At 34.4% G+C, this 26295-nt stretch overlaps 1 protein-coding gene across 7 annotated transcripts in view; it reads right to left on the bottom strand.

Moving 5' to 3' along the window:
* The window catches only part of BANK1 (B cell scaffold protein with ankyrin repeats 1), a 289987-nt gene that overhangs the window by 140443 nt on the left and 123249 nt on the right, over positions 1-26295 (bottom strand). For all 7 annotated transcript variants that reach the window (XM_009447927.4, XM_016951016.3, XM_009447929.3 and 4 more), the window contains 1 exon segment: positions 20512-20708. In XM_009447927.4, the coding sequence (XP_009446202.1) occupies positions 20512-20708 (197 nt within the window).

Genomic DNA, 26295 nt, shown 5'->3' with positions numbered 1-26295 from the left:
GAAGTTCTCCAAGAGCTATCTTTCATTCATATACTCAAGCTTGATATATGTGTTGTTATGTTTTTTTTATTTCTCCTGGTAACTTTTTTAATTTTTAATCTTTTGGGGTACATAGTAGGTATATATATTTAAGGGGTACATGAAATATTTTGATATAGGCATGCATTGTATAATAATCATATCAGGGTAAATGGGGTATCCATCACCTCAAGCATGTATCATTTATTTGTGTTATAAACATTCCAGTTATACTTTTTTAGTTATTTTGAAATGTACAATTATTATTGACTGTAGTAACCCTGTTGTGCTACAAAATACTAGATATTATTCATTTTATTTAACTATATCTTTTTACCCATTAGTCATCCCCACTTTCCCCCATCCTCACTACATTTTCCAGTCTCTGGTAACCATCATTTTATTCCTATCTCTATGTGTTCAATTGTTTTATTATTATTATTATATTTTAAACTCTGGGATACATGTGCAGAACGTGCAGGTTTGTTACATAGGTATACACGTGCCATGGTGGTTTGCTGCACCCATCAACCTGTCATCTACATTAGGTATTCCTCCTAATGCTAACCCTCCCCTAGACCCCCACCCCTGACAGGCCCCAGTGTGTCATGTTCCCCTCCCTACGTCCATGTGTTCTCATTGTTCAACTATCACTTATGAGTGAGAACATGTGGTGTTTGGTTTTCTGTTCCTGTGTTAGTCTGCTGAGAATGATGGTTTCCAGCTTCATCCATGTCCCTGCAAAGGACATGAACTCATCCTTTTTTATGGCTGCATAGTATTCCATGGTGTATATGTGCCATATTTCTTTTATCCAGTCTATCATTGATGGGCATTTGGGTTGGTTCAAAGTCTTTGCTATTGTGAATACTGCTGCAGTAAACATATGTGTGCATGTGTCTTCATAGTAGAATGATTTATAATCCTCTGGGTATATACCAGTAATGGGGATTGCTGGGTCAAATGGCATTTCTGGTCCTAGATCCTTGAGGGATCACCACGTTGTCTTCCACAATGGTTGAACTAATTTACATTTCCATCAACAGTATAAAAGTGTTCCTATTTCTCCACATCCTCTCCACATCTGTTGTTTCCTGACTTTTTAATGATAGCCATTCTAACTGGCATGAGATGGTATCTCATTGTGGTTTTGACTTGCATTTCTCTAATGACCAGTGATGATGAACATTTTTTTATATGTTTTTTGGCCACATAAATGTTTTCTTTTGAGAGGTGTCTGTTCATATCCTTTGTCCACTTTTCGATGGAGTTGTTTGGTTTTTTATTCTTGTAAATTTGTTTAAGTTCCTTGTAGATTCTGGATATTAGCCCTTTGTCAAATGGATAGATTGCCAAAATTTTCTCCTATTCTATAGGTTGTCTGTTCACTCTGATGATAGTTTCTTTTGCTGTGCAGAAGCTCTTTAGTTTAATTAGCTCCCACAAATGTGTGAGAATATGCAAAGTTTGTTTTTCAATGCCTGGTTTCTTTCACTTAACATAATGTCCTCCAGTTCTATCTATGGTGTTGCAAATGAAAGGACTGCATTCTTTTTTATGGCTGAATAGTACTTCACTGTGAACACATACCCCATTTTCTTTATCCATTTGTCTGTTGAGGGACACTTACGTAGCTTCCAAATGTTGGCTATTGTGAATAGTACTGCAATAAACATGGAAGTGATCTCTTCAAAATACTGATTTCCTTTCTTTTGGGATCCAGCAGGATTGCTGGATCATATGGTAGCTCTATTTTTAGTTTGTTGAAGAACCTCCAAACTGTTCTCCATAGTGGTTGTACTAATCTACATTCCCACCAACAGTGTATGAGAGCTCCCTTTTCTCTACATTCTTACCAGTATTTGTTATTGCCTGTCTTTTGGATATATGCCATTTTAACTGGGGTGAGATAACATCTCATTGTAGTCTTGATTTGCATTTTTCTAATGATCAATGATATTGAGCAACTTTTCATATGTCTGTAATTTGTATGTCTTCTTTTGAGGAGTCGCTATTCAAATCTTTTGTCTATTTTTTAGTTGGATAATTAATTTTTTTTCCTATAGAGTGTTTCTGATTGTATATATACACACACATACATGTATACATATACATGTATACGTATATGTATACATGTATGTGCATCATCTTATATGTCTATGTATACATGTATACATCTTATACATATATGTATATACATGTATGTGTATGTATCATACATATAAATGCATATGCATACATGTGTACATCTTATACATGCATGTACACATGTATGTGCACATATATGCATGTATGCATGCATGTGCACATATATGCATGTATGTATACATGCATGTATGTGCACATATATGGATACATATGTGTACATATGCATGTATGTGTGCATATGTGTGTACATATACATGCATGCATACATGTATGTGTGACACATATGTATACATATCATATATGTGTACATGTACATATATGACATATAAAAAATATATATCATATATATTTTTTTCTGGTTATAAGTCTCTTGTTAGATGAGCAGTTTGCAAATATTTTCTCCCATTCTGTGGGTTGTCCCTTGACTTTGCTTATTGTTTCCTTTGCTGTACAGAACCTTTTAACTTGGTGTGGTCCAATTTTGCTTTGTTTGTCTGTGCGGGGTTTACTCAAGAAATCTTTGCCCTGACCAATGTGCTGGAGGGTTTCACCATGTTTTCTTTTAGTAGATTCATAGCTTGAAGTCTTAGATTTAAGTCTTTAATCCATTTTCAGTTGATTTTTGTATATGGTGAGAGACAGGGTTCTAGTTTCATTCTTCTGCATATGAATATCCAGCTTTCCCAGGACCATCTATTGAAGAGACTGTCTTTTCTCCAAGGTATATTCTTAGCACCTTTGTGAAAAATGAGTTCACTGTAGATGTATGGATTTATTTCTGGTAATTAAACTTCTTAATATGAATGTAGAGAGAGGATTTATTCCATGTTTCATATATTCCCTAGGCACCCCCCTAAACTAATTACTTGAGGGAAAGATGACAGATTCTATCAATTACGGTGTTACACATAGATAAGATTTTCAATAGCATTTGATGATAAATTAAATAATAAATGTGTTGAATTCAGAAAAGATTCCTTTTAACTTCCCCACTTTCAAAAAATTATTGATAAGTGATTTCAAAAGTTAAAATAAATACCTTCTCAAAAAGTAGATTATGGGTCTTGGGTTAAGACATTAACTGTATATTTCTCTCCACTTAACTAATGAGTAGTCCCAGTGCCCCACTAATGAGCCAAATGTATTTTTCAGCAAGTTAACAGCCCACAGAAAGATTTACATTTCAATTTGCCTTCACAAGGCAATTTTCTGACACAGCTGTTTTCCTGATTGACTACTTAAGAACTTTTCTTATAACTTTTTTCATTGCTTTGCTTTTAGAATTGCAGTGTGAGTGTTCAGTTTTACTATGTTAATTTGGGTAACCTGCTTTCTTCAACTATAAGAAGATTTTTAATTAAATAAAAACAAAACAAAGATCCCTGTCCTCATGGTACTTATATTCTGGGGATGGGTTGGGGTGAGGTAAAGGCAGACAATAAAGGGTACCATGAGGTATTCTAGAAAGTGATAAGTGCTATGCAAAAAGAAAAAGTTGAACAAAAATAAATGGGAATTAGAATGGCAGATGAAGTGGGGTGGGTATTGGCAATTTTAAATAGTATGGTCAGAGGAGACCTCATGAAGAAGATGACATTTCAGCAAGAGAGTTAGCCATGGTACTGCTGTGAAAAGGGCAGGTAAACACGGCTCATAAAACAAGTGTGCAATGAAGAATTGTGGCATTGGTAAATGTGTATGAAATTCAAAAGAATTTCTCCTAGTAAAATTGTTTTGAAATGGCATTAGAATATCAGCGCAGTCATAATAGTGCTTGTTACAGTGCTACATAGGGAATTGTCCATTTATTTATGAATTGTTCTGATAGTTTATAGGTAAGTCAGTGGTTTTGTTTTGGCTTTTTGTTTGGTTACGTTTCAGCTATGGTCATAAGGTTACTGACTACATTAGTTAGGAGGCTTATTAATTCTTGATTGTCTTGTTTTGACAGAAATGACACAAGGAGATCTCATCATAAATCTCAAGACAAAGGAGTAGCTCTGGTTTCTAAAATTCATTTGGGATGCATGTGATGGAGGCTCTCACTGCTCATAATTTTCTTTTATTTCCATCAAAGGGATGAAGAGTTTCTCTTTCAGTGACCACAGTCATCATTTCCCCTCTATTCCTCCCAATTGTCTGTTTCTCATCGTAGCTTCTTAGTATGTCAAGGTCACATACACAATTCAGTCTACGCCCCTAGTAAACCATGAGTAGAAAGATATTGAGAGGCTCATTTCAAAAAAGTAAGTTGTAGGACTGCAGTCTTTTAAAAAAAATTAATACTAAGCTGTTTCAAAATATTCAGCATACCCTTAGGCTGCTAACAAGAGTTTTTATCTACTCTGGAAATTTCATCAGTTATTGCTAATACATGTTTGGCCTTCTTTCTAGTAGTAAGAGATCCTATCCTGTGTGCTTAATAGCTTTACCCTTATCTCTTGTCTTCATACCCTGTGAAGCTTGCTAGTGGCACCCAGACCCTAAGGCAGGGTTCACAATATTTACGTGGTTGCACTGAAATATGCGTTCAGACACCAGGGTTTTTTGTTTGTCTGTTTGGCAGCAAACCAAATGGATGAAAAGACTCAAATCACTCTAAAAAAGCCAGCAATAATTATGGGGTAATCTGGACTCCTAAACGACAGTGTCTCATAGAATTTATAAAACTATACACAGTTAGGGCACTATCAGTTCGGTAGCCCTTCAGCACTGTCATGAGATCTGAATAGAGCTGTTTACTGCCCTGACCACCTTCCACTAGACTGTGAGACAGAATTCTCACTCTTTCAATAAATGTTTGACCTTCCACTGCTACACAGTTGATGCTACTTTCTGAATGCTGATTTTTACAATAATTTGCTCCTGTATCTATATTGCATTGTGCTACCTAGCTCAACATTTTCTTTGACAGTCATCAGTATAACCTTATATATGCTAAATTATATTTTAAAATAACTTATGAAATCAAATGTGATGATATACTTGTGAAGAGACTGCAACACAATAGTGAGAACCACTGCCCTGGAAAATACTCACCTTTATTAGGCTACAGACATAACAACCCTTGTGTATTGGGCAGAAGGTGCCAGTGGCATGGCCATGTAAAACCCCATACCCCTTTAATATGCTTTTCTTCCACTGACTTGCTTTTTCTGAAAAGAAATTACTGCCAGTGAATGCTCTCATGCTTAGCTTTTTTTTTTTTTTCTCCTTTCTTACCAGTCTCTCTGGTGGCCATTAAATACGCTAAATGTCACTCCAACATAAATAAAACTCTAAATCTTATTTCCACTAGTTTCTCCAAATAATCTCCCTTTCTATGGTCCTATCCCTACCATGGGCCATTGTTTTTGGTAAATTTCAAAATAGCCATTTGCTAAGTATTCATGCCATTATTATGTCTAAAACTCATGCTTGCATTTGAACAGGAAGAGAGTTTGCAGTGTAACTAATTCACACTACAAGTTGTGGAAACAAGAATATTTTTCAGTGTACATTTTCTGGGTGATAATATGGTATTGCCAAAATATAAGCCATTTCAAAACCACAGGGAAAAGACAGTAATATCAGACAGACCTATATAAACACCTTTGCCAAATCCATTTTACAAAGCTAAAATATAGCTATAGAGCTATACACTAAAGATAAATTTAGTTTTAGTCTGTAATTTTTACCCATGCACAAAATCTATTGTTTTGTTTTTAATCTATCTGTGAGAGGTTGGTTTGTTGAAAAGAGCACCTTTCTGTTCCGTCTCACCCAGTACATGTATATATTTTCCCAGAGGAATGAGCGGTCTCACAATATTTCTTCTTTCAGAAGTGTAAAAATGTTACTCACAAGGAAGAGTAATATCTCATTAAAGTAGGAGATAGACATTTAGCGGATGGCATATAATACATCAGCTATAATTTTATCTTCAGTTTTCCTTTTAGAAGCTATCCAAGCTGTGCTCTCTGGTAATAGGGTGATAGCTGTCTCTAGCAACATGGAAGTCCTCCATTTTCTGACGTACTACCAATTATTAAAATTTTTACATATAAATATTTAAGAAAACAAACTTACAACAGGACAACTAAGGTGAAATTTAAAGAAAAGTCCCCTTTAAAAAGTCCAAATTTTGACTTCATAGTTAGTGAAACAGAAATTTTATGTACATACACAAACATATATAGGCATATGCACACATATATAAAAACATTATTCAAATTCTATTTAATACATCTACTTGCCAAAGGGATAAGGAAATCAGGAAACAGTTGAATTCTAGGTTTATTAAGGTTAGAGTGAGATTGGTGGAAAATCTTTTGCTACTATTTCTTAAGGAAGGATCCACCGACGTTTTGGATAGGCCAGTTCTTCACAGGGAGGGATTGTCCTCCACATTGCAAGGCATTTAACATTCATCTACTAACAGTCAGTAGAACTTTTCACCCATTAAAACAGGTCCCTTTACTTTCTTAAAATACTTCCTAGGAAGTACTTGAAAATTACCACAGGATCTTAAACAAACTACATTTTCTCATGAAGGAATATTTTAATCATTTTCATGTCATTTTCCTAAAACCACTTTAGTTAGTTACTCCTGAATTGTTATGGATTTTTATAGCTTTGCCATGGCCCATGTTTCTGCTCCTCTCTGTCTGCCTTCTAGGGCTCTGCATATCTCTCACCTCATCTCCAGCCCTCCAGCCCTCTCTCCATGTCAATATTCCACACTCAGTTTCAGCTCCAACAGCAAACTGTAACACGATATGATTAAACTAGCATTCAGATTATTTCCTCATCTTGATTTTACCATCGAAAGACTGAGGGAAGAAAATGTCATAGAGATTTAAAATCAAATCAATACTTGTGTTATTCAGAGTTCACCAGAGTAACAGAACCAATAGGATGCACATATGTTATATAGAAAGAGATTAATGATAAGGAACTGACTTTTGCAATTATGGAGACTCGTAAGTCCCCACATCTGCAGCTGGCAAGCTAGAGACCCAGGAAAGCCAATGGTGTGGTTTTAATTTAAGTCCAAAGGCCTGAGAACTAGGAGATCCCATGGTATAGTTCTAGTCCAAAGGCTAGCAGAAGGAAATACAGAAAGAGCTGATTCTTAAGTTCAAGACCAAACGCAGGAAAACACAGACATTCCAGTTCAAGGAAAGGTTCCAGTTGTGTTCTATTCAGGCATTCAACTCATTGGATGAAGCTCACCGATATTTGGAAAAGCAATCTGCTTTGCTCAGACTACAAATTTAAATGTTAATCTCATTCAAATTATCCCCACAGAAACACCCAGAATAATGTTTGACCAAATATTTGGGCATCCTGTGGCCCAGGAAAGTAGGTACCTAAAATTAACTATCACAATACTCTTGAGAGTCAATAAACCTGTGGCAATAAAGCAGCCAAAGAACAGAGCAAAGGACAGTGTTAAAAAGTTAGGTACATGACAGCCATAACTAAATTTAACTCAACCTATAAAAACTAGAATTTGGTATTTTCTTTTACTGTATTCTGAGAGGTGCTTTAGTCCATCTGCATAAAACACAGGTAAAACTGAATTTGGACCCAGACTTCCATCTGAATTGAATCCTTTGTGATGTTTAGTAATAATTTTACATAGAAAGATTGTCTGTCAGATTTGCAGTGGGAAAAACTGTTAGAGAATATACTAAAAATGGTTAAGTGTGCCTTTTCTAAGTATTAGATGTAATCTAGTGCCATGTTAAAACATGTAGAGCTACACTGCCTGGGTTCAAAACTCATCTCTACTTATTACCAAATGTGTGACCTTGGGCAAGAACTTAAACACTCTGTGCTTCAGTTTCCTCATCTGTAAAACCTGGATAGTAGGACTGAGCTGTTACAAAGCAGCAAAAACAGATACTAGTACATAGCAAGTACTATAAAATTTTTTGCTAATTTTATTGTTTTTGGCTTTTATACTAACATGTTATTTTTTTCCAGAGTACTTAACTACTATCTGATATTTCACTGGCGAATGGCTATGGGGGTAAAGTTAGAATTTTGAAGAAGGACAGATAATAAAGAACACTCCCTCCCTTGTTGATCACTTTCAAATGTGAGCTCATGAGACCAGTGACTTGTCTGTCTTATGTTACTGTAACTGTAACAATACTCAACGAATAGTACATGCCCAATAATTTTAGAAAGAATTTATTCTTTTTATACAATATAAAAGAATGAATAGGTAAATGAATATATATATATTCATATATACACACATAAACACACACACACACACACAAAGAGAGAATGGGGGAAGGTAGAGAGCATCTACTCAGAGATAGTCACTGCTGAACATGGCAGATACAATGATGAACACACACTCTCATAAAATTTACAGTTCTGTGGGAGAGATATTCAACCAATATCCACATACATATAATTACTATGGAACTATAAACTCTGATATGTTCTCATCAAATTTATAGTCTAATAAAGGAAACATTCTAGATTTGAATTTATTAATATATTAATTATTACATATTAATACCTGATTAGAAGTGTTATGAAGATGTCACGAGAGAAGGAAAACTAATATTAAATGAATGTTTTATTTATATAACATGTGATATTGAGCATGGTGTAACAAATATATCATTATTTCTTGTAACTACTTCAATTAAATTTTTTTTACTAATTAAAAAAATCGCAGCATTTATCACTTTCTGAAATTACTTTGTGTGTTTATTCATTTTTAGTCCCCCCCCAACAAACTATTAATACAATATAAGCACCAGGAAGGGTTATCAACATTAGCTGAATGTTGCTAAATGCAATCTCCGGCTACTTTAAATGATTGCAACTTAAATTTTTCTGAGAACTGAAAAACTCCATTGACTTAATAAGTAGAAAACAGACAAAAAACAAAGGATAGTACATATATTCATTCCCTGAGAAAATGTTACAGTTTAACCTGTTTAAGGAGAAAATTTGATAAATATTGTTTCCTACATTCGTTTTGAAAGCCATATACAGTAGAAAAGAGAAAAATTCATGTGTCATATAGTTTTTTAAAATTAGAAATGACTTAAGTATTAAAATAATTCACTTTCAAAGTGTTTAAAATATTAAAATTATTTATGGCAAGTTTTAAAATGGTGATGATAATATTAAAAATGGTGCTGAAGCTTTACAAATCCTAAAGGCCTTTTATACATATAATTTGGACCTTCCAACAATCTGATGTTTCATGAAGTAGATTTTAGAGAGGAGTCAAAGTACAAGGTTTCCTCCTTTCTCCCTCCCTCACCAACAATTCCTAACACATCAGATGTAGACTGACTGCTTGCTAAATATTTGGGAATTATTATGATAATAGTATAGTGATGAGAATGATATTTTATTCAGAGGCATTGTATGGACATCAGGTTGAAATGTCAAGAAAAGAACAAAGGAGAAGCCAAAATTGGAAAGAATCATTTGAATCATTACAGCATTCAAGAAGTGAGACCATAAAGTTAGCAGGTTGTTATGAGTAGCCATGTTTTGGAGGCTATTTGGTGGCTTCACAGCTCACTAACCCTCCAACTTGTTAGCCTCAGTTTCTCAAAATGTAAACTAAGTAGAAATTCCTCAGAGGGTGGCAGAGAACATGGAGCCAGAGGGTGTGCATAAAGTTTCTAACCCAATCTGGCATATAATAGGCTGTGAACAAATGTTCAGCGCCAGGCGCTGCTCTCCACTCCCACGATGCTATTGTAGTTGCACTGTGGGCTTATTTAGTGACGTGGTCCAATACTGCAGTAATGAACCAGATTGCCTGGATAGCTGGCATTCTCCCCTTCAAATCCAAGATTGATAGGTTCAATATAAGTCTATGCAGTTACCCATTCTTATAATAGAGAGTTCTCATTAAGGAAACGGATTAATTGGCTTGCTGATATTTTACCAAGAGCCAAATTTGAATAAGTGAACTCGGCAGTACTGAGAAAAGAAAATTAAACACTAACAAAGGGAGAAGTGTTCTTGCTTAGGCTGAAATCTCAGCCACAGGCTCAAATCAGGGATCTGAGTTTACGATTTTTCACTATGAATGGACCTTAATGTCTGACAGATAAAAATGCTCTGATTTTTTTTTTCCCTGACAGTTCACTTTCTCCACAAGACACTCACACCAGCTGGAGACTGAATGTTGTCTCCTCCTCTACATTTTCTTGAGGGATTCCAAACCACATGTCAGGAAATGTGTTTCTAAAATAGCATCATGCTTCACTCTTGTTTCCACAAACAGCTAATAAGACGTATTTGGGACAAACTAAATTAGAGCAAAATATTCATCAGAATTTTCCCCAAAGTATCATAGAGCTCATGCTTCATTACAAAATTTATCTTAATCTCTCTCATCTCCCAAGAAATCATCTTTCCAATATTTGGAAAGGCTTATTATTATGATAACTAATTTTTAAGGAGAAATACCTAAATATGCACATACAAATATACATACACATGTTGCTAAATCAAAAATTTGATTATCTGTCCTATCTTAGTTGACCTGTCAGTAGCATTTAATGTGGCTGTCCACTACCTCATCTGTGAAAATCTTTCTTTTACTTGGCATCCAGGTCAATAGATTTCTTGATTCTCTTCCTACCTCAAATGCTGCTCATTGTTGGCTTTTTCTGTTGGTACTCCCTATAACCTCTACTTCCAAACTTTGGAACATAGTAGGCATTTCAAATTTAACGTGTCCCAAGCCAAACTCCTGATTTTTCTTAACAAACCATTTCTTCATTCAATCTTCCTCATCTCAATAAATGGCAATTAATTCCATCCTCCGCTTCTACCAACATACTTGGAAATATCAGTAACTACTCACTTTCTTTTATATTCCACCACCAAAGTCAGTAAATTCCATTGCCTATACTAAAAAACAATGACATATTTCAAACCTAACCACTTCTGATTGTCTTCGCTGCTGTCATCCTAGTGGAAACTAGCATCTTTTTATCATCTATCATCTGGACTATGGGAGTAGTTGCCAATCAGGTCTTATCTGTCCTTCTTGCCCTGTACGGTCTGTGATCAATATAGTCGTGACTCTGATCAATTTAAATCATATGATGCCTGATATGGTTTGGCTCTTTGTCCCCACCCAAATCTCATCTTGAATTGTAATCCCCATAATCCCCATATGTCCAGGGTGGGACCAGGTGGGAGGTGATCAGATCATGAGGCAGTTTTCCCCCATGCTGTTCTTGTGAAAGTTAATGAGTTCTCATAAGATCTGATGGTCTTGTAAGTGTTTGACAATTCCTCCTTCTCTCCTTTCACCCGCGGCCATATAAGACGCGACTGCTTCCCCTTCCGCCATGATTGTAAGTTTCCTGGGGTCTCCCCAGTCATGTGGAACTGTGAGTGAATTAAACCTCTTTTCTTTATAAATTACCCAGTCTCCGGCAATTCTTTATAGCAGTGTGTAAACAGACAAATACAATGCCTCTCAGAATTCTCTAATGCCTTTCTCCAAAATACCAAATTCTCATCATTACCTATACGGCCTTACAGATCCAGCCTTACTTATCTTTCTGATGCCATCTAATTACTATTTCTTTTCTTTCTCACTTACTTTGCTTCAGTAACATTGACCAACTGGCTCTTTTGTGGATATCCACATCCTACCAGAGCCTTTGCCCTTGTTGTGCCATTTTCTCTTATTGGAATACCTGTCCATATAAATGCATGAATTTCTCTTTCATAGTTTTAGGCAGTTACCAAAAAGTACTCCTCAGTGAATACTTCCCTGACTACTCGTTTCAAAATTGTTCCCCCTCCCATCTCCTTTTACGTACCACTTTATGCAATGTGGTTCTTTCTATTTCTTCCTGGCCTTAAACATTAATGTCCACTGGACACATTGTATATCTTTCTTTATTTATAGTCTTATTTCCCATTAGGGTAGGAGTTTTGGTCTGTTCTGAATTTCCAGTGTTTAGAACAATGCTTGGCACCTAATAGATAGTCAATAAATATTTGTTGAGTCAATCAATCTATTTGTTAAACTAAAATGGAGACTGTTTTATGGCTCAAGCGAGAGTTGATTAATTTATGTAAAACAAACCCAAAATTTAGCCTTCAACTGGTGCCATTTATTTTCTTTTTATACTGTATTTTTTAGAGGCAGAATAAGTCAATCATAATCTTTACTTTCTCACATCTCTATATATATCACAAAGAGAGTGTTGCTACATAAGAAGAAATGAAAAAAATTATATTGTTGAGGCTCAGAGCTGTAATATTTGATGAATATTCTTGTTTTTTCATAATATAAGTCTGATTCTTTTCATATGCCTGGAGAGGCCTTTACATGAATTTAAAGTAAAAACCATTTCATGATACTAGTAGAAAAGTATATACCCAATCTACATTGGATTATATTAAATACCCTTTCCTATCTTCAAGAATCAAGAATGATGGAAATTCAAAGCCAGTTAATGGAGAAGAATTTCCAGGAACAATATTTTTCCAATGAAATTTTAATTCAATTGCCTTTGCATATTTTCCTTCTGAAAGGACAATGCCATGTGTTTATTTCATGAGGGCCACGCTCTACAGATATGGTGTCAATACTGATTGCTTTAATTACCATTAGTGATTAATTTTGCATTCTCTGAAATTGCATTTCCTTTTGACCAGCAGGCATGTAAGTGAGAGCTCTAGGTTACCCTGTTCTACACAAGCTAATTGGTTTGAAAGAAGCCAGAAAAAAATGAAAGAACTAAAGTTTAGAAGGTTTCTGAGAAATCAGAACTCTAAAAATTACAAAAACTTAGGTATCCAAGGGTCTTTAAAGACCATTTAGCCCCCATAGGCAAGGACGTGACTCTTAATAGGATCCTGGAGACTGCCAGCATCTGAAGCAAATGTATAAAAGATAACAAATTACCTATTTAGAATAAGATACTGTTTCAACTTTAAAAAATTATTTAATGATGTATTAAGGATCTCTATTGGAAAAGAACTGTAAGCACATGTATATTATTTCCCTCTATTACTTTCATAAATTGCCTTATCTGTGGGTATTGAATTAATTTTAATGCAATGAGCATAAAAATCATTACCTACTGAGGCATAGGTAATCAAAATCATATCATCACTTGTCCTCATATACCATGATTACATTCATAGCAGCTATGGCATTTGGTACAATGAAGATAAAAGCAAATATATTATAAATTCTTCTGAACTATATAGCTGTTATATCTAAATTTTCTACCCTAGCTCTGTTCCATATACCTGAGAACAGTGGGAAATGGGCTTAAAGTGTAGATAGAGGGCCTTACCCTAACTCTAAATAATATTTTTTCAAAAGTGAGAATAAATAGATATTCAAATAAATACTACAAGGTCAATCTCATTTAGGAATAAAATTATGATAGCTCCCAAAAACACTAAGATTCCCTTCTGCCTGGGAAAATAAGATGTGGCTTTTCAGAGTTCAGCTGTTGCTAGGACAAAGTGCCCTCTAAGGTTTATCAAAAGGGTCATTATTCTCAGAAAAATTTTTAACAATAAGTTATTTTTTAAAATACTAATTATTCAATTGAGGGAAGTTATGAAGTAAAGGAGTTAATAGATCTTGGAATAAAAAGGATAACAAATGTCTACATTATGAAAAATGTGTGTCTCCTGTTTTTATGAGAATATAACATTTCTGATATAAAAAACCTGAATGATGAATATAATACATTATGCTTATTCGAGAAATTGGAAATACAAATCACACACTATATTCATTTTACAAAACCTCTATTTTGTTGAATTTTAGGGCTAATTTATCTTTTGGTGATGTAAATTGATAATGCAATAATCTGTTTATGTGTCTGAGTTGTAAGAAACGTTCAAGGACTATTCAGATATTTTACTCATCTTGCTTTTCCCAGTGATGCTTGCTCCCCTCCCCAACTCACCGCCAAATGATTATACTGCTGTGGAGGCTAGCTGTACATCATCCTGACCCTTTCTGCTTCTGTTTCCTCCTCTGCTGAGGCAGAGTAATGAATGAGAACCCAGGAAAGCTTTTAAAAAACTATATTCTGTGTATATGGAAAGAGAGTGTACAGACACTGATTGCTATTCTAGCAACTTTATGAAAATATAAATCATTTATTACATAGCAAAACACTGAGAAAACAGCGGCTGTGACATCTGAGTATAGTTATTCCTGAGAATTACAAATGGGGTTTTTGCTTGACTCTGTTAAACCAAACTAACGTGATTTCTGGGAGAAAGAGATTACTTTAAGCAGTCTCACACACTGGGCTTAGTAGACATGAGAAATGTCTTTCCTAATGAACATTCTACTGATGAATAGCCTAAGGACAGTTTTTCTAAATAATATATTACATCTCATAAAATTAATTTGGGAAATTTATTTTTACAGATTTTTCTATTTGAATCTAGTTATATCATACACGTTGCATTAAGCATACAACCTGTGCAAAGCGTGTAAATAAATAATTAAAAATCAAGTATTTTCTTACAGTATGAGTAGGCAAAAATACCGCAAACAACTAGGTTTTAATGTACTTAACCATTAAGTTGTGTATGAGCTCTTTGGGGCTCTACAAACATTTCTCAGTATATATTTTACCAAAATCCCATATCAAATGTTAAGTTTTCTTTTAATAGATGCATAGTCTTTTGTAGGTCATTATCATAAGTTAAAAAACAATATGCATTCTATGAAAAAAAGTCAATAACAAGATTTGGTTTTCTGGCCTAAGAAGTCAGAGTTTACCTACTCTGCCTTCCTCACACAACTGCACATCCCATTTCTTTCACCATATGCATCCTTCACCTTTCCCATTAAGTGCTTATTTAAAATCCTGTTTATAAATTTTCTTCTGCTTCACACAAATTCCACATGATTTCATTTGTTCCAGCTATGACACTGCCTTTTAATCACAAGTGAAGAGAGTGCAGAAAGAACCTTTCCTGATGGGGAAGACAAGAAAGTCATAAGGGGTCAGTGGACCTTCAGAAAGAGGGCAGGGTCAAAGAAAGCAATGCCAAAGGTTGTGCCAAAAGATGTCTGAAAGAAATCCACTGGATCTGATACATGGTTGATTATTCATGGCTTTTGACAGAGCAGTTTTAGTAGTGAGCTAAATGCAAAGCGCGCACACACACACACACACATATATATATAGTCTTTAAACAATACAAAACTATATGGCTATGTAAAGCATGTACATATATATTCTTGAAACACTTTTTCAGGGAAGAGTCAGTATAATGAGAGAGATTAATGATGCAAGAAAAGAGAAGGTATGATTGACAGTGAAGTCTAAATTTGATATGAATAACAATAAGCCAACAGAAAATAAGGTGACTGCAATATTTTTTGTGGGTCTTCTATATATTTAATAATTTCACATTCATTTCATCAAATCCTAAAGTGCTCTATGAGGAATTATTTTTTCCAAGGATGCAAACTTAGTTTTTGATGAAGTTAGGTTTAAAATCCAGACCTGGCTGAATTCCAAGACTCTAGGAGTAAAGGAAAATGGAAAATTTGACAATAAAGCAAAAAGATTTAAGGGAGTTTACATAGCATGTTTAGAGCTGCAGAGTTAGGGCATCAAAACTGGGTCTGAGGACTTGGAGAAGAGAAAAATTCTGTGATAGCCAGATTTTTGAAAGAGATTCCCAAGTAGTTTCAAGCACAAAACTGACACATAAATTTATAATGCATACAGTCAAGTGCAATTACGTGACTTATTCTAGTTTCTTCAATTCTAACAGAACAGAACATCAATATAGAATAAAAGCCAGAATTCCAAAATTCATACTAGTTGGGCCTATTAAAATATATGCTGAAGACAAGCAGTAGGGCTGTCTATGAAGTCTCCGAAACTAAACTTTAAAAAAATTCCAAGTATAGGAAATATGACCAATTATTTTATTTACCATATGGGACCTAGTTAAGTATATGATTGGGAAAGTGAAATAAGACAAGTCTTTCAGTTGGACACCAACCTTCTGTACCATCAACGAGAAAAATACATGCTGAGCACCTTTAGTGTACCTGATGGTGGGAGGGGAGGAGAGCCCACTATCCATCACGAGCTTCCAGACTTATAAGAAAGGAAAAACCACATAAGCAAAGCAGGATATGCTGCCATTTAAACTAAATTATATAACACTGATATATACTGAATTAAATGGAACAATCTACTTGTAAAATACTGAGAGGGCAATGCTGAGAATGACAGAAATAAAGAGCCAGGAAGAGCGAATGTTTACTAGCCTAAACACAAAACCTAACTTCTGAGTAATTGGTTCTCTATATTACCCAGTCAATTATTGCTTTATATTAGGGATATTGTAAATGCCTCAACACCTACCCCTCCATACCTGCATTTTAAACCCAAGCCCTTGACTATCTGAAAAAGATTAAGGCCTGTCAGTCAGATACTGGAGGGCAACAAAATCTCTCTGTCTCACACACAGACACACACACACACACACACACACACACACACACACACACACACAGGGGCCCAGTGTCCACAGGGACAAAGAGCAGTGTAGGGATAGATTAAGGAGAGCCTGATGCCACAGGAATCCCATTGCACACATGAGCAATAGAAAGATTCCCAATCAGGAGTACTTCTGAAAAGCCAGTTAGAGAATGTGCATGGAAAGCTGATTTTCCCATTTCTTAAATTTTCTTCATCAATATTTATAATTAACAACTTATTATATTCATGAAGAAAATTTAAGATATTTAAATATTTAAACCAAACTACAAGTGAACACAGTGGTGGAAGGAAAAAGATATTTTCTGGATATTGTTTCTAAGATAAGTGAACACCTGTCTCCAATTCCATAGCTGGCCAACGAGGAGAATGTACTTTTCCTTGTCTATTTACACATTGATGTAATCATTTTGTTAAGGGTTTTAAACGGATGGGAATGGATGGGGTGACATATGTGAGCTAATACAAGCAAATATTATTTATATCTGTTTGCTTAAAGTACAGACTAGTCTTGTACACTTTATCTTAAATCTCAAAGCACCTCAATCTGAGGCCAAGTTCCAGTTTGTTTTCAACTTTTCATGCACGTTTTATTTAAGAGATAAGTTTCTGAAGACTGAATCAATCATCAATGTCACTATTTACTATTTAAAATGTCCTGGGCTTTCCTTATGAATAATGATAAGCAAATCGTTGTTCATACGCAGTTGTGAATTTAAGTACCAAATATTTCGCCATTTTCCCATTTACTTTTCATGTTAATTCTCTCAGGTGATATTGTTAGAAACTGAAAAATGAGTAGATATTTGAAAGACTTTATGGATTATAGAAATATATGATATTATTATCCAGTAATAGCACTGAAAACATAAATGAAGTACAGATGTTAATTACATAACTTTATCAAAACATGAAAGCTATTCATTCATAATGAAGAGGCTCTATTCATAGACTGTGTATAAATTATTAACCTCTCAAATAAAAAATGTCATGAAGCAATGTAAGAAATGTGATTTCAGGCCCCCTTCTTCTCCTACTCTCCTCCTTCTCTCCTTTCTCTTCCTCCCCTCCTTCCTCATTCTCTTTATCTTCATCCTCCTCCTTCATATACCTAACAATAAGACATGGGTGCCACTTGGTTTATGAATGCCTGCTAATGCTTTTGTGTTTTCTCTGTATTTTTCTAAAATCATAATTGCTTTTTTCCTTCTACCTACTTTATTCAGTGATGACCCAAATCACTGTATTGTAACTCCCTGTGAAATTCTAAAATGAGCAATGTTTTATTGATGGGGGATTAGGAAGTACTGAGCAAATCAGTAAATTAGTTAGGAGCAAAATATGTTGGAATTTAAAAATAGATATTTCTTCAGTAGAAGTGTAGTCCACTAGTAGATTGTAAACCTCAAACTTAAAAATATCTGCTCCTTTAAACTATTCTGAAACAATAGTTCATGAAAAATTTGAATGCATTTGTGATGATCTTAGATTTATCAGAATCTAAGTCATTATAACACTGAAGTGATATAGAGGCTTTTAAAGCAACAGTAACGTATTTTAGTAGTATAATGAGATTCCATTTTTCTCCATCAGGTTTACATACACTCTTTAAAAGACTTAAATAACAGTATTTAGAATAGATAGTGTCTTTTTTATTATACTTTAAGTTCTAGGGTACATGTGCACAACACACAGGTTTCTTACATATGTATACATGTGCCATGTTGGTGTGCTGCACCCATTAACTCGTCATTTACATTAGATATATCTCCTAATGCTATCTCTACCCCCATCCTACAACCCCATGACAGGCCCTGGTGTGTGATGCTTCCCTTCCTGTGTCCAAGTGTTCTCACTGTTCAATTCCCACCTATGGGTGAGAACATGCGGTGTTTGGTTTTTTGTCCTTGCGATAGTTTGCTGAGCATGATAGTTTCCAGCTTCATCCATGACAGTGTCAACATCTGGTTATCTAGCATACCTTCACTAAGAAGATATGACTTCCAAATTTATTTTAGATAAAATTGATAATTAGAAGAATAATTTATGTGTCATATAAATTGACAGGAAACATTTTTCCATGAGGGTCAAAATATAATACATATGTTTCATTTTCTTAACTACACATTTGCAAAAAGGCCTTCGTAGCTTGCAAAATTATTGTATATAAAATTATCCATGGTCATGAAAACGCATTGACAGATCTGTTGGCACTTGCAACAGCTACAGTCAATTCCTTACTGACAGCAGAACATTCACAAAATAATTGATCTATCTTAACTATAATGGTAACGTTTACTGTAGACATTCAGGCAGAAATAACAGCTTACAAAGATACTATAGAAAATTACGTAACATATTTCACACAAGAATTATCAAGTATAACTGTAAAATTAGAATGCAGCGACTATGAAAAAGTGATTGTCACCTAGATACAGTGATAGCAATCAAATTCTATCAGTGCTGTTATTGCAGGAGCAGAGGTATAAATACTGAGAGGGTGTAAGAGAAAAAAAATTATATCCCACATCCATCAAACCTCACATCCTACCATTGTACTTACTTTCATATCTACTGTCATCATTATGTATTATTTTGTTACTTATGGAGCACCTGAAGTGTGCATGGGGTTGCATCTGTCAAAAGCTGAGTCTTTACTGGAGAGCAAGAAGTGGAAGAATGACTTTTTGAAAATCAGGGATTATTTTAGAAAGCATCCCTAGATGCTAGGACTTCCAGGGAAAATTTTAACCCAGTGTACCAGTAGCTAAAAATTAAAGACTAGAGTTGTATAGAGTTAAAGACAGGCATCTAAAATGTATTAAATAACAGTATTAATGGAAAATATCCAAGGCTGAATTGACTTACTGACTTACCCGAGATAGATACCATGCTGCCCTATTCAATGCCTGCATACAGTGAACAATTATGAAAATGAATGCCCTCATCAGATAAAGCATGATAACTAGTTAAAAACTAGCATATATGACAATCACTGTCTAAAATCCTTCCAGCAATAAAAGTAATGGTTATTTCTGATTTGAAGGACATAAGACAAAAAATTAGTAGTTTATTAATTTTATCATAATACTTCATGTTCTATATTTATTTTAAATATACTCTCTGGAAATCTCAAATACCAATTATTGTTTCTGAAGTCCAATATTAATTAGATTGGCTTAATCTGACAATCAGAATAAATGCTAAAATAGCCAGAAGCTTACAGGATTTACATATTCTATATTAACTCTTCCTTGACAACAAAATTATTTGTTTTAAATACTCAAGGACAAATTTTGATAATTTACCAGCATAATCATTGTCCCATTATATTTTCCAAAGAGCCGTCAGAGTATAATTCACTTTCTGGAGCAAAATGTGTATATCTTTGTTACAACCAGAAAAACAATTGCTTTTCTAAACATGATTATGGAAACACAAAGTGTGTTTTATGTACTGAGATAGTATCCCCTCCTTCTTAAAATCTTCTTTGTTTACATTCTTACAAAACTAACATTCTTCAAAAAGTGTTCTGAAATTTGGGGCTTCAACCTTCATAAGACAGAACTGGGACTTAACAGGGAGAAGGAGAAGGAATCACATAAGGAAAACAAATTTAAGCAACATAAATTAACTTTTTATTGGGTAGACTTTTTGAATTATTATCAAATTGTTTTTCTGCAACCTAACGATTATTGATATGTTTTCATGTGCCTAATAGTGCCTTAACTAGAGTCTTAGAGAAAACGGTAAGGGTAATAGGTTTTTTCTTCTTACAGTCTCTTCTACAATATCAAACAGAATATACAGAGATATAATTAAAAAAAAAACTTACTGAAAAGTCTTCGAAGATTTTCTTGAGTTCTTTGTGACCATGTCTTTCAGCAATATGTGCGGGGTCTGAACCCTCCGTATTTTTCATCTTAGATGCCCAGGTTGCTCCTGAACATTGAAGCAAATGAATAGCCAGGTTCTTTAAGCCAAATTTTGCTGCACAGTGGAGAAGAGTTGGAAGTTCTTTGAAATGAGTATCTGTAAGCATAAGAAGCAGTAGGATTTAATGTTTTCATTTTATTGGCAATCTCATTAAAAGGTCTAACACAATCTGCTCCTAAAAGTAATTCCGATAAAGCACAGCAGACTTTTTGTGTAAGAAACTATCAATAGTTCTAGCAATTTAGAATCTTCCCCTCACTCAATTACCTATATTAAAATAAATATAAACTAATATTCTCACTAGCATTAATGCACCAATCTTACTTGTGAGGTAAGTTTAATTTAAAAAGCCACATCAACCTCTTAAATGAAAAAAAAAGAAAGAAAAACATGTTGTAATAACTCCTTTTGAATGTACTTAGACATTAACCAAACGCTAAATAACGAAATTCTGCAAGTTCATCTATAAAATAATTTTATATTCTACCTCCTTGCCTAGTTTGCTTCCTTCCAAAGTTGAAATGAACATGAAATTCTTTGAGGGGTTATATTAGATTTCTACATAAAATTTTTCTTTCAAAAACTAACTGCATCAGAAAATACAGGTGAGTGCTTTTATAAATAACTTCAGTGTGGAAATTTCCATCTGGATTTTACAACTTTTTTATCAATGTCTTAGAGTTTGATTTTTCATAATTAACTATCAATTAGAAGACATTTATTAATTTTATATCACTGTAAAATGATGAATGCAACCTGTATCCCAATGACAAACAAAATAAAACACAAATGAATGATGGTTTGTTATTATTCTATACTTTTGCACTTAGCTGAGAAAAAGTTATAGAAATTACACACCAACATAATAGCTGTGGCATTATCAGAAGTAAGGTGAAGTCTTATAGCAACAGAATCAAAGGAATCAAAACCAAAGTCAATTGTCTTCCAGCAAACTTTTAAAGCAATGGAAAACAGCCATCTCATTGCTTTTTTGAAAACTGTCAATTTGCTTTAATCATCTTAGTTCATACACTATGTAGTTATTTTCTTAAATGCACACATTTACTTTGCAAACAATTTACAGTCTCACTTGTTAGGTTAAAATAATAGATTTGTTTAGGAGATACAATAAACGTTTAGAATGTGTTTAATCTACAGTGTACATTTGTTTCATTTCATGGCAATTTTCATTTAATTAATCTAGATTAACTGCATCTGTTTTTATTACCAAGTTGTAAATAGAGAAGCCATAATTCAAACCAAGGTGTGGCAAATTTACTTTTCATTTTCTTCTAGACCAAATAAATTTTTAGTTTTCAGTTGTTTCAGCCAATGTCTTTCAAATAGTAATTTCATGAGAATAGAATAAAATGTCTGGGGGAAATTTTTTAAAGAGAAGTCCAATGTCACTTGTTTTACCAATACAAATAAACAGGTGAATTAGCACATAGCAAAGAAATCAAGTCATACATTTGTTTGTGCAGAGCTGCTCCTAAACTTTCTGAGGCAATCTCTACAAAGATGGCTGATAATTAAATTGAAGTAATCAAACCAACGATTTCAAAAGATTAACCTAGCTCACTAGAATAATAAAATGAAAATATACTCAAGTTTAGAATATAAGCATTAAACAAGAATTTAACAGTAAGATGAGTATTAAAACTGGAAATTCATGACCATGCAATCCATTTGTTCTCATAAATCATTATCTGGAATAGTAAATATTCATTCAGAGTAGAATGACCACTTTGGAGTGGCTACTTTGGGGCAAAACAATAAAGCACACAATAAAGAGAAGATTAAAAATCAGGAAATCTGCATTCTAATCCCAGCTCAGCCACTAAATCTGTGGTTCTTAAGAATTCATCTTGTGGACCTCAGTTTCCTAATTTATGAAATGAAAGGGTTGGGGGTCAAAATTATAGAACTTCTGATATTCTTCTGGGCTTGATGCCATGCCACAAATGCTTTAAGCCAAGAAAATCTCTGGAAGGTAATTTTTCCTGGGTTTTAATCAGACACCAATTAGAGTAGGGAAGGTAGCTGCAAAGTTGAAGAAACATAACAATTTTCATTCCTTTCATAATAGTATTTGAAATCTGATGAAATGTTATTATTTCTGTGGATCTGTAAAAACAGAGCATTGCTGTGTTTATGAAACCTTTTGCTCTCTGACAGGAGAACCATTATATAACATGTGAGGTGTCACTCTTCCAACCCTGTCAAAAGATTAGACATATAATTCTATTTGGAATTTTAAGAAACAAAAAAATGCTGCCAAGGTTACCATGCTTCTAAAACCTTGATAGTGTAAACAAAATGCACAAAGGAAATAGTCCATCAAAGCCCTATGCTACAGTTTTGTTGTTACCTCTCATATTACATAAAATATCGCAGTGGAAAATTCACAAGTAGATACATACTTTACTATTAAACTCAATATTGAATCTACCTCATTAACTGTTGTAATTGAATTCTTGTTACTAAAATATTCTCTTAAATAAGAGAAAAAATTAGAATTTACATCTACTTGGTATTTCTCTTGTTAGTTGTCTCAAGAAACTTCATACAAGATATTCTTTCTTTCAAATGTTTTAGTTGAATAGGTTATATCCTAATCTGCATAATATTCAAATGAGTCTTAATTTCTTCTTGCTAAATAAACTTCAAAATAAGGCCTTTCATTACTTAAATACCAAAATTCTAAAACTTAATATTTATCTCTCATGAGAAGCAATATAGTGTAGCACTTAAGCATTAGGACTTTGGAGCCAGATTGTATGCATTAAACCTATCAAATTTAATTTAATTCTAGTATTTAGTCATAGCGTCATTTGCACAAGCTACTTGAACTTATGCATCTTATTTTTCTCAATATTCAATTGGTGACCATAACATCTACTCAATCAGTTATTAAACCTATGTCCAATGTATTCTTCCATGCAAATAAGTACTGTTGGTCCTCATTATTTGGGAATTCTGTTTATGCAAATTCATTTACTCACTAAAATTTGTTTGTAACACCTTAAGGCACTTGCCCAGTCATTTGCAGACATATGTATAGCAATGAAAAATTTGAGTCACCCAAAGCACACATTCCCAGCTGGGGTCAAACAAGGCAACCATATGCCTTCTTAGTTCAGCTCTCAAACTGTAAACAAATGTCCTGTTTGCAGTCCATTTGGTGCCACAACTGTCACAGTTTTTGTGGTTTATTTTGGTGAATTAGCTGTTTAAAATGGCCCCCAAGTACAGTGCTGAAGTGCTGTGTAGTATTTCTAAGCACTTGAAAGCGGTGGCATGCCTTATGGAGAAAATATATGTATTAGATAAATTCATTCAGGCCTGAGTTACAGTGTTGATGGTGAGTTCACTTTGAATCAACAGTGTATATTAAATAAGGTATTTTTAAACAGAAACACACATAAAGCAAGGTTATGTATCAATTGGTTGATCAAAACATTGTGACCAGAAGCTCACAGGAACCTAACCCTATAACTCTCCTAGGAGCAAAGGTTCAGCATTGACTTATTCGATTACTTTATAGAACGTAACTACTGCAACTAATGAGAATCAAGTGCATTTTAAAGCAATCTAGAGGCCCCTTTTAATTTCGGAGAGGGAGTTCAAAATTGGTTTCCCATTGCAGCATGGCCAGTTATTTTCTGACTTACGGTGCCTTATTTTCTTTGCTCCTCCATACACTCAGGGAGGCTCTGAGAGAAGCTATGGCCCCTGTGTACTGCTCCTCGGGGTGAGGCCAGAAAAGCTGTGGAGCTGGGGGAGGCAACTGTGACCATTCAAGTCTATGACTTATGAGAGCTTCTCCCGGGCTATCTCTGTGTTCTGGGCCCACTCAGTTAAAATCCAAACTGGGAATGGTTAGAATCCACTTCCACAACCATCTTGCAAGTAGAAATAAAGAGCAGTTCTAGAGCCTTGATTCTCTGTTGTTTATTCTTATTGCCAGGCATAGACAAACAACAGGAAAAACTTGGGATAAAGATGAATAGTTACTCTGTTGTCCTCAGATAATTTCTTTGAAAGACTGTACATTTGAAAATTTTTGATAGAAATTCTTCATTTTGTTGAATTGTATGCTTAAGATTTGAAAGTTTTGCAAAATTGTAAAAATTGAGTTCTAGAATGTCAATATTCTGTCATCCAAAGGACCTGCATCATGAGTTGACAAGTATGAGAAATAAATGGAGCATGTCATCTCAAACCCAGAAGGGACACATTGCTTTCTGAATATCCTAGTGGATGGAATCCACCCTAAAATTAGCAGCAGTAATGATAGGAGGAGGAGGAAAAGGAAGAAGAAAATATAGTGGTTAACAAATGGAATTGGAGAGGTGGGGGTTTCAGGTACCTAGTGGCAGACTGAGCAAGAGAAGAGCAACAGAACAAGGATGTGGCAGGTGGTGAAAGATGCTCTGATTTCAGAAAAAGAGTCTTTGAGGATACACTATGAAATGCCTTCTTATCTAGGGCTGTGGGCTAGGGATCGCCAGAGAGAAGTAGGCAATGAGCAAAACAAGGTTGAAGCAGGGCTTAAGGCCACAGACGAACAGCCTGGGAGCTTGGGGTCCATGTGTGGAGGTAATTCTAGGAAGCAAAGGGAGATGTGAAGTGTTTGTTAGAGGTTTCTAGAATTGATATCAAATGAAATTAAATCTCACAATATTTAAATACGTTTATTTTCCATTTTCTACTAGAAAACCCAGACAATGTTAAGGCAATAAAAAGAGCTGGACAGTTTCCTGTTTATCCAATCCATCCAATCTGTAGCTAAACTCTGGTTAAAATAAGAAGCCTCTAGAAATTTTATTTCTATACAAATGTGTTTGCATTCTTTTCCTCTACATTCATTAAAAAAAATTCCTTTTGAAAATTACCAACTTTGTCTCTGCTTTGTCTTGACAAGACAGGAACCAAGAACCAGGAAAAGATCCAGGAAAAGTTGAACAGTAAAAGTGCACAAACCAGATGGGCTGGGTTAGGATCAGATGGTTGGGCACTCTAGCACAGGGCCATGGCTTACAGGTAGAATGCTACCTATTGGCCTTTATATGGGTTTCACAGACATTCAAGAAATCAGGGCCACAAAGCAGTAAATCAACATGTCGGCCAAGGAAACTTTACTTCATTAGTAAGGACTATTTCAGCATTTTAAAAGGAATTCCTTTTAGTCTTGAGCACTGGAGTCATTCTTTTAAAATATTAAATGATTTGATAATAAAATGCACAAAGACAAGGAAGTAAATCTAGGAAATCTTTTGGGCAGTAAAAGGAGTGGGGAGAATTTAAGACGCCTTTGGAAGCACTGCCATACGTATTATAGGGACAAAATGAAAATGGAATATGAGAATGATTAGGGAAACCCCTAAGTGCTAACCTGCCCTGCATATTTCAGACCTGCCAATATTTATATTTTATATTTATTTATATATTTATTAATATATATTATGTATATATTTAATAATTTAATCTATATATTCAATACATATTTTATATATGTTATAGAGATTTATTATAGATAATATATATTTCTATGAACCTATCTCTATCTATCTTTCAACACACATATACACACACATTTTATTGGTTTCTCTTGAGAACCCTGACCAATACAGTGAGGCAGATGCTGTGGCGGCTTTGGCAAACCATAACTTACAGAAAG

This window comes from Pan troglodytes, chromosome 3, assembly GCF_028858775.2.
Source record: "Pan troglodytes isolate AG18354 chromosome 3, NHGRI_mPanTro3-v2.0_pri, whole genome shotgun sequence".
In the NCBI taxonomy this organism is placed as follows: Eukaryota; Metazoa; Chordata; class Mammalia; order Primates; family Hominidae; genus Pan; species Pan troglodytes.
Note: the sequence above shows the minus strand (reverse complement) of the source record. Positions and strands in the feature narration are given on the sequence as shown.